Source organism: Uranotaenia lowii, chromosome 2, assembly GCF_029784155.1.
Source record: "Uranotaenia lowii strain MFRU-FL chromosome 2, ASM2978415v1, whole genome shotgun sequence".
Lineage (NCBI taxonomy): Eukaryota > Metazoa > Arthropoda > Insecta > Diptera > Culicidae > Uranotaenia > Uranotaenia lowii.
This window is the reverse complement of record NC_073692.1, coordinates 70,881,708-70,896,722: the sequence shown is the minus strand read 5'-3', so window position 1 is coordinate 70,896,722 and position 15,015 is coordinate 70,881,708. Positions and strand designations below refer to the sequence as shown.

The 15,015-nt window shown below is 35.3% G+C and overlaps 1 protein-coding gene and 1 long non-coding RNA gene across 2 annotated transcripts; both read right to left on the bottom strand.

The window, feature by feature from the left end:
• Positions 1 to 271: 271 nt before the first annotated feature.
• LOC129747077 (uncharacterized) lies at positions 272 to 14,702 on the bottom strand. Its single transcript, XM_055741094.1, has 3 exons — positions 13,848 to 14,702; positions 13,476 to 13,776; positions 272 to 1,979 (listed from the first exon to the last, which is right to left on the bottom strand). The coding sequence occupies exons 1-3, from the start codon at positions 14,654 to 14,656 to the stop codon at positions 1,863 to 1,865; spliced, it is 1,227 nt and encodes a 408-aa protein (XP_055597069.1). The 5' UTR covers positions 14,657 to 14,702; the 3' UTR covers positions 272 to 1,862.
• LOC129747078 (uncharacterized) lies at positions 3,723 to 5,765 on the bottom strand. The gene is made up of 3 exons (XR_008737441.1): positions 5,419 to 5,765; positions 5,204 to 5,360; positions 3,723 to 5,111 (listed from the first exon to the last, which is right to left on the bottom strand). It is a non-coding gene; the product is annotated as an uncharacterized LOC129747078 (long non-coding RNA).
• Positions 14,703 to 15,015: the final 313 nt, after the last annotated feature.

Genomic DNA, 15,015 nt, shown 5'->3' with positions numbered 1-15,015 from the left:
CATGTTGTCTCGGAAGTCTTTGCATCAGTGAGTAAAGATTTTCCTCATGTATTGTCCAAGAAACAAATTTTACATCATTTGCGAGATATGACTAGAGAATTCAGTCACCCCAGGATACTAGTGTTCTCACACTCTAGCTTTACGAATATTCTTTCAAATAATAACCAACAAAACGCATCGATTTTTTTTTTAATTTTATCTTTGAAACTCCTATACAGTTCTTTATTTTTGCTTGTTTTTTTTTGTTTATTTTCAGTAATACACATCATGCCAATGTTTATGTTTTTATTTTCATTTGTTTAATTTATTTTACTTTTCCTTCTCCATCAATCCACTTTCCTCGCTCCTCTTGCGCTAAACTGTGTTTAAGCTATAATTAAGTGTAAATTAATCCTAAAACACATCATCGCCTAGTTTTCATTTTCTTCTCATAGATTTTCTTCAGCTTCCTCTGCGAAACGTCTTCACTAACACCCTTTTGTGAAGAACAATGTTTTACCGTAAACTGATTCGCCTGTCCTGATCCGTTCGGTTATTACATATTTTGAAGAAGAAACAGGAAACTAACTAGTTGAAATTTAGTACGGATTTTTTAAAGGGCAATAAATTACAACACAAATCGTCTGATTGAAACGTGTCCCGAGTTGTTCGTTTTTTCTGACGTTCACATTTTCTTCTTCCCCATTACGGGGGCGCCCGAGAAGCAATCAAACTAAATCACAAGGTTTTACAATCTTTTCTCCGTAGTAAAAGATTCCGATTATTGGTTTTAATGAAAGAACAAAGTACAATTGTTCTCGTTTTCAGTTTGTCAATTCTCACTGTCTGAAGGTTTGGAAAACGAGTTGTTTAACTTAATATTTTGTACATAAATTTAAATTCATCTTTTGGGAAATCATTCTGCTAGCATATTTGTCATGAAATAAATCATGGCCTTACTCTTACTTTCTTTCTTCTTCTCGTTCTGGAGCCTGTTTTTGTGTTTGTTGATAATTGAATTGATTACTATTTAGTGGTACTGTTTTTAGCTTTTTAGTCTACGAGTAGACTCCTGAAGATTGATCACTTGAGTGTTACTTTTTTCCTGTCTAATTTTGACTGTAAATACACAACGAACCGTCCCGATTAGGATCTTTGATTTTGCTGCTTATCTTGTTGGTAATGTTGGAAAGAAATCTAGTCGCTATACATAAATTAGGTTTACAGAAAAAAAAAGGTTTCACCAATTGGCTTCGATTGCTTCTACTCGTGTAATGAATGAAGTTACTCATTTTGCTGGGTTAGCTTAAAAAGGTTAAACTATACATTTATAGAGTTGTTTAGTATAATTTTGGTTTTTGTCTCAATTCTTATTGGGTAAGAGTTTGTTATACAGCAATTTTTTTCTTTCAATTCTGTAGCTTTCAGCTGGTTCAATCTTGGAACTTCCCCAACACTCTCCAATCGGTTCCGGTAAAAATCGGCGCGTCACGTTTTGAAATGAGAATGGCTAAGCGTTTAAGTTGTGCCATTTTCCTTCCACAGCCGGCACTTGTCACTAGCACCTTCTAGTGATGCTTAACTCTTGTTTTACCTATCCTTGAATTTGCTTGTACAATTTCATTAAAATTATATAGTTTTTTGTAATGTTTTACTAATGTTGTCTCACCTCACTTCAACCGAGCCTAGCAGAGTAACGGTTTCTCTTCTTCTCTACGATTAATAATTTAGTAATTTTTTCTGTTTTTGTCTGTGAGAGGATGGTAGTTTGTCAAACCTATTCCAAATCAGATACATCTTCCACATTGGATGTATATGATGAGACGACTAATATGTCAATTCAGGAGGGGGTGTTATGTTACGAAAATCGAGTACGACACTCCTTACTCGATATCATGGAATTTCAGGATGGCACGTCCAGGAATCTCCGAGCTGGCCAGCTTGCGTACCACTTCGGCGGCCTGGTCCGACGGGAATACTGTGTGTGGCGGGGGTTCAATCTGAAAAGAGGATAAATTTTGGTTAAATTCAGGAAATTAAAGTAAACATTTGAAAATTTGTTTCACTTTTTTTTTAACTCATAACGTAACATAAGAATTAAAAAAAAAATCAAACATGCGTTACGAGCAAATGCCCGAACATTTATAAATTGATATGATTTTATCGATTTATTAGAACCCTCCCAGTTATCACTTCTCAAATTATTTTTTGAAGGGGGTCAATCATTAACCCTTTCAACATAGAGGTTAGAATAAGTTGGTAATTCCTCTCGAATATCAATGCTCGTTCATACAATTGTACTACAAGATTCATAGTTTGAACATCTAAATGATGAGCATCGATTATGGGTCATTTTTGAATTTTTCAAACCCTGCGGTCTAAAAAGCTTCGTTTTAGTTCAAAACTCATCCATGATTTTTTGCAGAATTTTTATGTAACGTTTACATGATTAATTTTGAACTTCATGTTTGTATGGGAGAATCAAATATTTTGTATTGAAAAATCTTCATCATTTTTATTTCTTCTGTGGAACCAAGCCTGCTAAAGGTTTTTGTGAAAATTTATAAATTTTCTAGAGAAAATTGTCCTCTAAACAGCTTTGTCGAAAACCGTAACTTCGTATCTTATCAGGCATAAAAGTCATTAGCTGTTAAAAATTACTGTGTCTTTTGGCATTGAAAATCGATAAATTCAATTGACATCACTGTTTGTGCCTCGCGAAGTATTGCATGAAAAGTAATCATGCAATAACTCGCTGCAGGCACCTAGCAGTGATGTCAATTGAATTTATTGTTATTAAATGCCAAAAGACATACCCCCGTTAAAAAGCTAATAACTTTTTTGCCTAATAAGATACGAAGTTATGGTCTTCGTCAAAGCTGTTCAGCGAAAAATATCCTTTAGAGAATTTTTGGCACAAATACCATTACATAGTGACTTGTCTAATATTTTTTTTAATAAATAGATATGCAAAGGGTTTATTCTACCATTTTTTTTACAAACTCGGATGTTTCTTTTTTCTCTACCATTTTGAACAAATTTTATAGTACAAAAGAAACCTTGTATCGCAACGATTCTAATAATCATCTACACTCAGAAAAATACTATTATGTATGCCATAAGATTCTCTTATGAAGTGGCGCCATAAGAAAAATTAATGAAATTCATAAGATTGTCTTATGACGCAAATGAATTCTGAAGATGAACGCCTACTTCAATGAGAGGTTGTTGCTTTTCATAAGAGATTCTTATGGAAACAGTAAATCACTTTCTAATAAAAAAAAATTCTCAATATTTCATTCTGAAAACATTCACTTTATTGTTTGCCAAATTTGTTTAAAATTAAATCTTTCATGGTCACCATCAGCAGCGCATCAACAGACGGCTCCATCAAAGTTTTTTTTTTGCCGCATCTTAATCTTCGACCTTTCGTTTTTTGCCGATTAGCTTGCTGCAAAGTAAACAAATAATGTATTTTAGTATATTCAACGTTCACACCAAAAACATTAAATCGAACTTACCATTCCGGAGATAACAATAACATTTAACATTGAAGGAAAACTATAATAACTATGAACTGGCGATTGCTTCGTACTGTTAGATAATGAAAGAAAAACTGATGCTATGAATGAATGTGTTCATCATTTTTTCACAATGCCGTTTCTTCTACTTTTCATAAGAACATCGTATAAAAATTGAAAGAATTTCATAAGACTCTTATGAAAAATTAGTTTGGACGCAAAAAAGGAGTTCATAAGATGTATCTTATGAAATTTATAATAAGATTTCCTCTGAGTGTATAATCATTTGTTTTTTCGCAAACAAAAAAGAAAAACAAACATCCTTGAAAATCAAGTTTTCAGAACGAAATGCGCTTAGTACATTAGTTAGCTTAAGTTCGATGCACAAAGATTTCAAAGCTCATGACCTCAAAAATTGTTGAAAAAAAGTGGTGTAACAACCGTACTCTACAATCAATGTTGTTCAAGTCACCGCCCGTAGAGAGTCATTGAATAACAGATTGAAAAGTTGACATAATCTGATACATTTTCATTAGATTCCAAAAAGACGAAACGAAAAAAAAAATTTGACGAATTTTCAAAGTTAGTTTTTTTTTAAACTTTTTGTCATTGTTTATTTTCTGTAATTACAAAAAATATGATTTAGAGGAAAGTTGGGTGAGGCCCTAAGGTTGAATTGCAATAGAAAAACAAATATTTCTTTTTTCATAGCAGTCTTTGTAAAGATGGACAGTTCAGGTTGTTTGTTAATTTTTTTTTCGTTAAAACTGTTTTTATAGCAATCTAAATCATGCTTGCAAATTACACTTTTTTAAAATAGTCGGGTAAAACGGACACTACATAGAAAGATAGATATTGACGAAAAAATTGCTGAAAAGGTTCATATTTTTATGAATTCAGCATTTAAGAGTGTTTTTAACCCTCATCCGTCCCTGAAACTTTTAACCCGTTACAGTCCCTGGAGTGCCAATTCGATATATATTTTTTTAATTTTTTAAGATCATGCCCACGCAAAAAATGTAAAAAAGTGGTGTATAAGCTGTTTTTTTAAATCAATGAATCGTCAAAATTGTTTATGTCACATCAGTTGCAGTTATTTTTTACATTTTTGCGTGTTTAGATTTTTAAAATACGATACACGCAGCGAAAAGGTTTTTTATTTCAAAGGAAAGTGCCACGAAAACAAAGGATTTTTTCCTTTGATTTTGGGATAAATAAAAAATACTTTGATTCAAATACATTTTCCTTTGGTTCAAAGAAATGCTTTTTTTGACATGAATCATTTTCTTTGATTCAAAAGACGACATTCTTCGAAACCAATGTCGTTTTTCGTTTGTTTTCATGAAATTTTCCTTAACTTTTAAGTAATTTTGATTTTAATTTGAAAGGATTCTTTCTTTGATTCCGTTAATGTGGTCCTAGAAACTCTAGTACCTCCAGATTTCTTTCGTTATAAGAAAATCAAAACATTTTTTTAATTTATCCATTTTATTAAATTATGAATGTTTATATGTTTTACATTTCAATTACCTAATATCACTGTTTGAAAATTAGGCTTCATTGTCCAAATTTCGCCTCTCAGGACAACACTTTAAGATCTTTCAGCCATATCTGTAAATAGAAAATAGAAGTCTAATTAGACCACAGCAGAATTGACATGTTACTGAATGAAAAAAAAAATTACTTCCCGAAACTATACTTACTGTTAAAATATCAAAAGAAGTTCGTTGACGGACAGTTCCATTGGAACAACTGATGAATGGTTTCGACGCCAAACTTTGAGTCTCCTTTGACTGGATCGGAAGATTGCAACCGTTTAGCCGGAACACCGGAACAGTTAGTACATTCCAATTGGCTGCCCTAAAAAATTGTTACGTTGACGGTTTATTTGGAATTTGATTGATTTTGAAAGACCTACCTAGGCATCCACTATCGATTCTTCCCTCAAAGCTGTGGAAGTTTCCAACGCCGGATCGTCCCATCTAAGCCTTCCGGTGCCCTGTGCCGGTTCACAGGTGGTTCGGTTCTGACGGGTTGTTTTTTCCTGTTTGGTTCGTGTTCCGCAGCCGTCGTGGAGGACAGGCCACCGTTTTCCAAAAAGAATCTGAATAATATGTTGACCGTGGGAGCGGCAGCTGAACATTCACTTCACCTTCGTCACAAAACAACATTTTTGTAAAACAATTTTGAAAACATAAGAAAAGGAATAAGAATAACATCTAAGACTGCATGGAAACAAAAAAATACTTTGTTTCAAAGGAAAATTAATCTAAATCAAAGAATTATTACATTGATTTTGAGTCGAAAAAAAAATTCTTTGAACTCAAATTAAATACTTGGATTCAAAGATTTGGCACATCGTTTTGATAAAAAATGAATTCGGTTCAATTCATAATTTACTTGAGTCAATGAAATTGGATTTTGTTTCAATGAACACAAGGTTTTTGAATCAAAGATGTATTTTTTTTATCTCAATGGTACTACTTTTCGCTGCGTGTACAGAGAATTTTTGATAAGTTTTTGAAGGTACTTTTTTTAACTTTTTGTCAATTTGTTATTTCTTAGATTTTCTTAGACTTCAACTTTGCGCTGAATTTTGAGTGTATTCACGCAAGATTTCCGCAATAAATTTATATTCACCAGAAAACCAATTTCATACCGATTCTAGTGTTTCGTGTTTTGAAAATCTAAAGATGCGAAAATGTGCCCAATAACTTCATTGACAAGATAGTAATTCTAGTGTAGAATACGAGATTGTTATTGAGGGATTCAAATTGTTTTTTTACTTGAATTGTAACATTTAGTAAGACTTTTTTTTAGGAAAACTTTTAGGACTTTTTTTTAGTCAAAATTGTTTCCAGGTCACATCCTTTTACCAACTCCCCAGAACAAAATTATTTGCTAGGATGCAGAGGTGACCACGAATTATTTCTTTCATCCCTTTCTCTCTTTTCCAAACTATCTATTGACTAATAGGACGAGGCCGGCGCCGTTATTGATGATTCAAGAGACAGCATCAGTTTTGGGCATTGTAAATTTGCTGTCAGTCCCAGACACTATTCATTTGACCTTTGAACAAAATTGGTGGCCTCGGTCAATCACGGAGTAGCAACCATTGGCGATGTGGAATTCGTTCTAGTGAGCCACGCCTGCGATCATTTGATTCGATATCCATTTGATTCAATATCATTGTTTTAACAATAAAGAGTTAAAAAGCATACTGAGGAAATTCCGCGGAATTGTTAAATGTTAATTTATTACTAAAAAATTAATTATAAAGCATTTCGGGTTCAATGTCTATTAAAGGTGGATGTGAGTAGTCAATTAAGCTAAGCTAAGCTAAGGTGCGAAAATGTGCCAAATAACGTTAACTTATCAATCCTTTTTTCAAAATTTATCCGGTATGACTTAAACAATTTTGACGGTTCTTTTTTGTGGTCATGATCTTAAAATTTAAAACAAATCCTTATGTGCAACGTATAGCTTCAACTTCAGCTTTCTTGGAAACTAAGTGAATATTTTTTTGAGCATTCCGTAGCTGATATACAATCTTTTTTCCGAAGCATGTTTTTTCTGATTTTTGACGTATAATTACGTCTTACGACAACACTATAGGGAGGCAAATTAAAATTTGCGAACAGATCTCGCGTCATGAAAACTTTCCATTTCACGGACATCCTATCTAAAAGATAATGACGTCATCACCAAACCTGCTTTGATGGATTTTGTTTTCCCTGTCTTAGGAAGGTATAAAACAAAGGGCTCGCCCGTCGTCTCGGTTTCAGTCTCAGCTTGCCCGTGCGCTGCTCTTCGATTGGCGTTTGGACCCCACCAGTGGTAATCCAACACCGATATCGAATAGCAGTTTTGTTTGGCATCCAGTGTAGTGGCATGGATCAGCCAGAGACAGCAAGCCGTGCAGACTACAAGCGGCGGAGAGCTCCAGTGGCGGAGAATAGGGTTACATCTTACAGCGTTGCAAGTGGACCCAGGAAGACCTAAATTTCGTTGCTGTGCGCACGTAAAATGCATGGCACCGAAAACGGACGGAGCTGCTTGGAGTTCTCGTTCGCAAGCAGTGTTGCGTGCGGATGTGCTCTGATGTGCTGGTCGCTGAATCGGCGCGTATTAGAGGGGCGTCGTCAGGAGAGATGCTGTTTAGGAGAGTGTATATTGGTTATTCGTAATAGGTCATATATTTTTCTTAAGCCTAGTCCGCACTCGACAACTTGAGCGATTTCGGATTACTGAGACTTGTTTATTTTACATTTAGAACTTAACGAAGAGATGCATGTCTCAAGTGTTCCGAGTATGGGAGACTTTCAGCATCCTAAATGTAAACATAAACAAGTCTCATCGACCAGAATCGCAGTTCAAGTTGCCGAGTGTGGACCAGGCTCTACGAGCAAACCCATCTTTGGTCCCACAGTTGCTTCACCGAAAAACTGGGAAAACTCCGAGAACTTCAGCTCAAGACGGAGAAAATTTTTCAAACTTGGCCATTTTATTCAAAATTAAAATTTAAAAGAGATTTTCGCTCGTGATGTGTTCTTAGCTAAAACAAACTCGATGCATTTTTCCGTGAGGTTTTCTTAACGGTGCAAGTTCAGCTCTGTCTCATGTATGATGTTTTATACGAGCTGCAGCTTAAATTACTAGAGCATTTGTAATCAAAGCATATCTTCAATACTTCACAACATTTGAACTTTCTAAAAGTTAATTAGGCTGGAACAAATATCAATTTCTTCTTTTGTCACCCCCCCCCCCCCTTCGAAATTTCCAAAAACCCGAAGGGGGGAAAAAATAAAGTTTGAAGTAATTTATGAAAACTTAAAAAAAAATCCAATATCAGAAAGATTACAAGACCAAAAAACAAATTTAGGAAGATGGGAGTTATTCCATCTTCTGTTTTCTTGATTTGATTGAATTATTTGATAAAAATTTACTGAATTATAGGTTTTGTGCAACGATATAGTATGCAATTTTTGTTGCATACAAGCTTCCGTGCAATTTATTCCCATTTATTTGTTTTTCCCATTATTTTTTATTGTCCCCCCCCTTGCGATGTTCCAACTCCGAGTGACAAAAGAAGGATTCAAAATTTGTTCCGGCCTTATTGATTCGAACAAATTTCAGACTTGGCTGAATTGTTCCTTCAAAATTTCTTAAAACTTTCACATGTTTCGAAAAAAGGCTTAAAGACTTCTGTCCTGCAATTTTTTATAACCTTCTCAATTTTTACACCAAAAAAACGGCAAAACTAAACTAAACTAACTTTTTCAATCGTCACAATTTTTTATCAATTGTGAAAAATAGTGTTATTAATCATTTTTAACTATACGCAGTAACTTTAGAAAAAGGGTATTCTAAAAAACGCCATGCATCTGATATATCAATTATTTTATCATTCAGCTCTGGACTAATTAAACAGAAAACAAAAATTTTACATTTGTTGTTTCGCTCAAATAAACTCCAAAACCTGGAGTGGGTTCTTCCAGAAATCACGGAGATGGTTTTTTTTTACGTAAAACTATGGATTTTGTTGGATGAAGTGAAATAAACTTCAATCTATCAAATTTTAAGAAGAATTATCAATTTGGTATGAAAAGATTACCTGTTGGAAGTGTCTCAATTTCATACCAGTGAAGATGTTTTGACGAACAATTGCTAGAAATTCTATTATTTTTTTTTATAAGCCACTAGCTGACCCGTTGTGCTTTGCTACACCTTCCGGAAATAAATGTAATTTGTAAAAATTTATTAAAATTTAGATTTTAGAGAGCATTGTTTTAAATCAAACCTCATCATACTTCAGAACCAACAACTTTGAAATGAGAGCTGCAGCTGCAGTTCTGAATAGCAATTCAAAGATGGTATATATTATTTACTGATCTCTAAACTCTTTTTTCAAGATCTGAAATTTGTACTCTGTACCCAAAAAAACCTTTTTAAATATAGTCCCTTCTTTGACTCTTTATCTTAAATTTACATGGGAGCTCTCCCATCTTTTTCAATTTTGTCCCCCACTGCTTGAAGAAGGTAGGCAAATTAACCGGCTCGATACCCAAACAGCACTTATCATGGTAATGAAAAATATATTAAATTAGTTATGTATTAAATACAGTGCAAATTTCTTTTTTTTTTTAAATAAATTTACTACGGTAAACATATAAATATTTGAAAAAATATCAGTTGCATCACTAAATAAGTTCTCAGCGTTTTTTTTTATTTTCTCTTTGAAAGTCAAATATTCAAAAATGTAGGCAAAAACAAATTTCTAAGTTTACATTTGTCCCATATATTGGGGCAAGTGTCAATGCAAAGCTTATTTAGAGATGCGTCAGAGTAATGGCTTTAAAATGGATTTAATACGAATTCCTGTATTTTGTTCTATCAAGTTTCACTGATAAATTTATGTTTGTTACTCCACTTTTAACGAATGCTGTTTAAAGAATACCCTTTCTGGTCTTTCCAACATATTAAATCATTTTGAAGATGAATTTCTTAAAAGTTCGACGTTTGCCCTTGCCAGAAGTTGACAGAAGTGAATATTGTTTTTAACACTTTAAGGGTAAACTAAAAATTTCTCTTAAAAATTTTGCGTCCAGTTGAATATCAGTTCTAAAGTCTCGCTTTTCAAAAACGAAGCGGATCAAAAGTCTCTTTTATGCAGCCATGTAACACAAAAACACTTTTCATGTTAAGTACGTACTTGAATTGGTATGTAAGCAAAAAGTACGATGGTTTTTTCAGAATTATTTAAAATAAAAAGCTCCCATTTTCATTTCTAAATTCGTTTCAGTTGTGTATTTAGGCCGAAGTAACAATTTCTAGAAGAAAACATAATTTTTAATTTTTTTTAACAGAAAAAGTTGAACGTTTGAACATGTTCTAATGTTCCTTGAATGAAAAGTCGAATGCTACCTACATCAACACGAACTAAATATGGAAGTATTTTTGCAAATCTCTCAATTGGTTTTAATTCGATTGATAAAATACCAATCCGAGTCACATATAGGCGTCATTTATTACCACGTGCTGTGTACAAATCAAATAAGCAAGAAAAAAAAAACCCATCTAGGTTGCATATCGCCCCACGTGTTTGAGAAACAGGCGCCTTATTGTTAAATTTTCCAGCAATCAATGAACAGTGTGCTTTGGTTACTATCCTCTTGCGTCGACGTTTGCTCGCCCATGGAGACGAAAAACAAACCCCTGGTTGAGAAATACGCGCCAAAATATTCCTTCTGATCAGTATGCTATGCCTGGGTTACTTTCCTTTTGCGACGCCTCGACCATAGAGACGAAAAACAAACCGCCCAAAGGAAAAAAAAATCTCAAGAAAATGGATGTCATGACTTTAATTTGTTTCGAAAAACTACAAATTTTGTATGGAAGCCTCTCCTTCCTTAAGTCGGATAGAGTTTTGACTATTACAGAAACCATCCCCGGCCTCAAAAACCCTCAGATGCCAGTTTTGACGATGATCGGTTCAGTAGTTTCCGAGTCTATAGGGAACAGACAGACAGACAAACATTCATTTTTATATATATAGATGTTGTCATATTCAAAAGCCACTTCTACAAAAACCGGTAAAAACCATCATTTTTTAAATAGCCACAAAAGCAATACAAACATTATGTACAATTGACAAGAGTATATTTTCGTAATTCTACGTTTGCGGTCGTAGCAAAAATACAACCTTCTCAACTTTTTTTCTTCGACTTTGAATAAAGAAAAAATGAAGTTGTTTGCTTTTCACTGTTTATGAAGCATCAGCATGGAGATCAAGGTTTATTTTATCATTGGCTGACCCGGTAAACTTCGTTTAACTGTTACTTAATAAATCATTAGAAAATATTTAATTCATCTACACATCATTAACTCCATCGCGCTCGTAAATCAGTCTTTAAGGTGTTCGAGTTGTGTCCCATTTCTAGATGATTTTGTATGGGAGCCCTCCTTCCATAAAAAGTAAGATTCTCGAAACTATTATACAAAACTTCTCTGGCCCGAAAAACCCTCAGATACCAAATTTCACTGTTGGTGTTACAAAGAAAACGCCTCCATTTTTATACATAAGATCAGATTCTTCATTTTCAGATTGAGATTCTTCAAGATTAGATTATTTATTTTCAAACCGCGTGTATATTTTTGAATCAATCGAACACAAAAGTTGAGCTGTAGCTAACAGGAAAATCAAAGTTTATCATTTACAAAAAATTAGTTCTTAGATAGCCGCTGTTTTGTTACTTAGCAACGCAACCCTCGTTGAGTTTTCTATTTTAAGTACCCGCAATCTCTTTTTTGCCATCTATGAAAAATGTTCAGTTGAAATTTCCAAAATCGTATTTAAATCAATCAACCATTTCGTTAAATGAATAAAAACTTTGACGCGTAACAACATAAAAATGTTGGAAAAAAACATCTTAATCTAATCCTATTCATGAAAACGATAATTTTAACGTATCTGAATATAGACTAGCATTCCAGATTGCCCGGTTTCAACCAGACTTGCCTGGATTAACAAAGAAAAAAAAAATGAGAAATGCCCGCTCTGGTCCTGTTTGCTGGAGGAAAAACCCCGGTTTTCTCCGGATTATATACAATTTTTACGAAACTCCAAATTTTCAACTAATTTAGCGAAATAAATTCGTATGCCTTTTTGGAATTGTGAGATAAGATGTGAATGCCGCTGATGTGCCTTGGTAAACATTATTTTCTTGTTTTTATTTTTCAGTTTTTCTTTTGCCTGTTTATGGACAATACCTAAATTTTGGCTGGATTTGCCCGGATATTACCTGATTTTGAGTTTAAAATTTATAAACCTAATGTCTGAATTTGCCCGGCCTGGATACGTACAAAAAAAACTAGAAAGCTTACTCAATAAATAATAAGTTGACATTCAAACACAAAATTCCAAAACTAAGAATTGAGAATTACAAATTAAAGTTTGACAGCTTTTCAAACTCAAATCAGCATCGAGAATGAATGATAATTTCAATTCTGAAAAACTATTCTTCATTCAATCGAACTCACAATACTGAAGAATCACATGTGACATAAAATGAGATTTTTTAATTTGTCTGATGCAAAAAATTCTGAAGATACGTTCGCTTGATGTCATGAATTATGAAAATTCTAAATTTGAAATGACATATGCAACCAGACATCAGGAGCTTAATTTTTTTAAGGTTAAAATTTTCGGCTACCTTTTTTTTTATTTATTTAACCTTATACTTCTGGATTTTGGAAAGGATTAGCTCAAATTGGTGAAATGTTATGAAAAAGCTTGATAATTTTAAGAAAATTTATTTTCCTTTACATTTTAAAAGCTTTTCTAAACGAAGAAATAATAAATGTTCTACTTATGTTAATAAATTCAACTTTATTCAACTTTTTCACTGTAACTTCATGTAAAGTATTCATTTTAGCTTGATATGAATTCTTAATTTCTTGACCCGATATTTGCCAACGCATCAAAATTAATATTAAATCAAACCATGTTAAAAAAGGCAACGGTTCAGAAGAGATTCCATGTACTTAATGGTAATCAGAAACAGATGTCTGAGAAACATATTTGAGTAACATTACGAGGTTTCCAAAACTATGAATTTAGTAAAAATCGGTTGAGAAACAAGAGGGATATATCAATTTTGAGCGAGCAATGTGTAATTGACACTCAAGGTCTGATTGGGGAGTTTTTTCCTGGGCTTTCAGGGTGCGTCCATAAATAAAATTATTATGCAAAATTAAAGATTTCAAGAATTCATTAAGGGTCACCGAAGAATTTTTTATTTGGATACACCCAAATAAAGTTACAAACCGCAAACATTCAATAGTGTCATACTGACACTCAAGAGCGGAGGAGGGTTAAGAAACCGTTTGATGTTTTGAGAGTTCCAATTTAATTTTGTAAACTATATATTTAAAAAATAATTCAAAACTCCCATAGCAAAGATAAAAGAAGCCTACCTCATTGTTGGCCACCAGTCTGACCACATCGTGCAGCTCCTCGATGGTTCCGGTCGGCACCACCTCAATAAAGACGCCACGTTCCTCCGCCCGCTTGGCGTACCGCACCAGCAGCTTCTCGGCAATTTCGTCGCTAATGAACACGTGCCCTCCCTTGGTTAGGCACTGCATCGACCGGTGCAAGCTACGCGACGTTGTCCCGAAATCGATCACAATGTCCACCAGACCTTCGCAAGCGTCATGGGTACGCTCGATCAGCTGCTTCTCGTACAGATCCTCGTTCCACTGGACCACGTTAACTCTGATTTTTGAAAATGGGGGAAATGAAGTTATTAGAAGTTTGTTTTGAAAAATTATGGGATCGTAACTTACTTTTCACATTTTTGTGCCAGTACGAAACCTTCGTCCCGAAGGCTGGCTACGGTGATCTGGATTTTGTCTTTAGTGCCCGCACCGTAGAAGTGTTGTGCCGCAATTCGGATGGCCCAGAGGGCCAATCCACCGGTGCCGACGATGAGGATTTTCACCTTTTCGTTTGGTCGTTTCTTCAGCAGATCGTCCACGATCTTGTGCGCTGAGATGATAGCGCTCTGAGCCAGCAGAGCTCCGGTAGGTAACGTTGCAGCCAAGCTAAGCGACAGGGATTCGGGAATAGGAATCAGATATTGCAGATCTGGAACGACCATCAGCTCCGAGTAGCCAGCCGGGACGCCCTCGTATGGGTACAGGATGACCCGTTGGCCCACTTTGAAGCCGCAGTCTTCTGTCAGTTCGCTTCCAAGCGATTCGATAACGCCGGCAACCTCAAACCCGGGAAAGAGGGCTCCGTCCCGGACTCCGTGATGAGAGGCTGGATTGTGCTGAATGGCCACCGAGGTCTGATGAGCTTGGGCTGGAGTATTTTCCGGACCTTCCTCGCTAATACTGGAGAAGTTACCACTCTGCATCTGCTTGGCAAGCATGTGAAGCGATGTGGTAATGTCACCGGTGTCCGATAGCTGACTGCTGATGGACGAGATCGAGGACGACTGGTTCTTCCGGTAGCAGGCTCCCGCGTAGACGACCAGGATGCGAGCTCCATTGGGCGGCGTATCCGGCACTGGCACTACCTGATTGATCACGCAATCTTTGATTTTGGATTGCGGTGTTTCGATAGACACCTGGCGGATCAGCTTACTCATGGCGGCTTCCCGTAGACGTGTAGCTGTGTCCAATGATATTGAACGTCTGAAAAAAGGGAAAGAAAAACCAATTATTAGATTACGGAGAAAAGTGTCCCTAAATTCTAAGGCAAAACCCACAACCGATATATCCAAAATGCTAAACCACTGCAACGGACACAACATTCAAAAGGAAAATGACTAAATTGAGTAATCGCACCAGGGGATCTCGTAACGGCTCGTTGTTGGCCTAATTCGAAACAGAGAGGTTTTTGACCTAGTGTGACCTTGAAGCGAAAGTCGCCAGTTCGCTCGCTTGGCTAAACAGAAATTTTTGGGGGTGTGTTCGCGCATAGGTAGGGTGAGATGTGTTCGGTGCT

Coding starts and splice junctions, on each gene's coding strand:
- LOC129747077 (XM_055741094.1), bottom strand. CDS start 14,656: ATGAGTAAGCTGATCCGCCAGGTGTCTATCGAAACACCGCAATCCAAA. Junction 13,777..13,847: donor CTGGCACAAAAATGTGAAAA/GTAAGTTACGAT, acceptor TTCAAAAATCAG/AGTTAACGTGGTCCAGTGGA. Junction 1,980..13,475: donor GACTGGTGGCCAACAATGAG/GTAGGCTTCTTT, acceptor TCCTCTTTTCAG/ATTGAACCCCCGCCACACAC.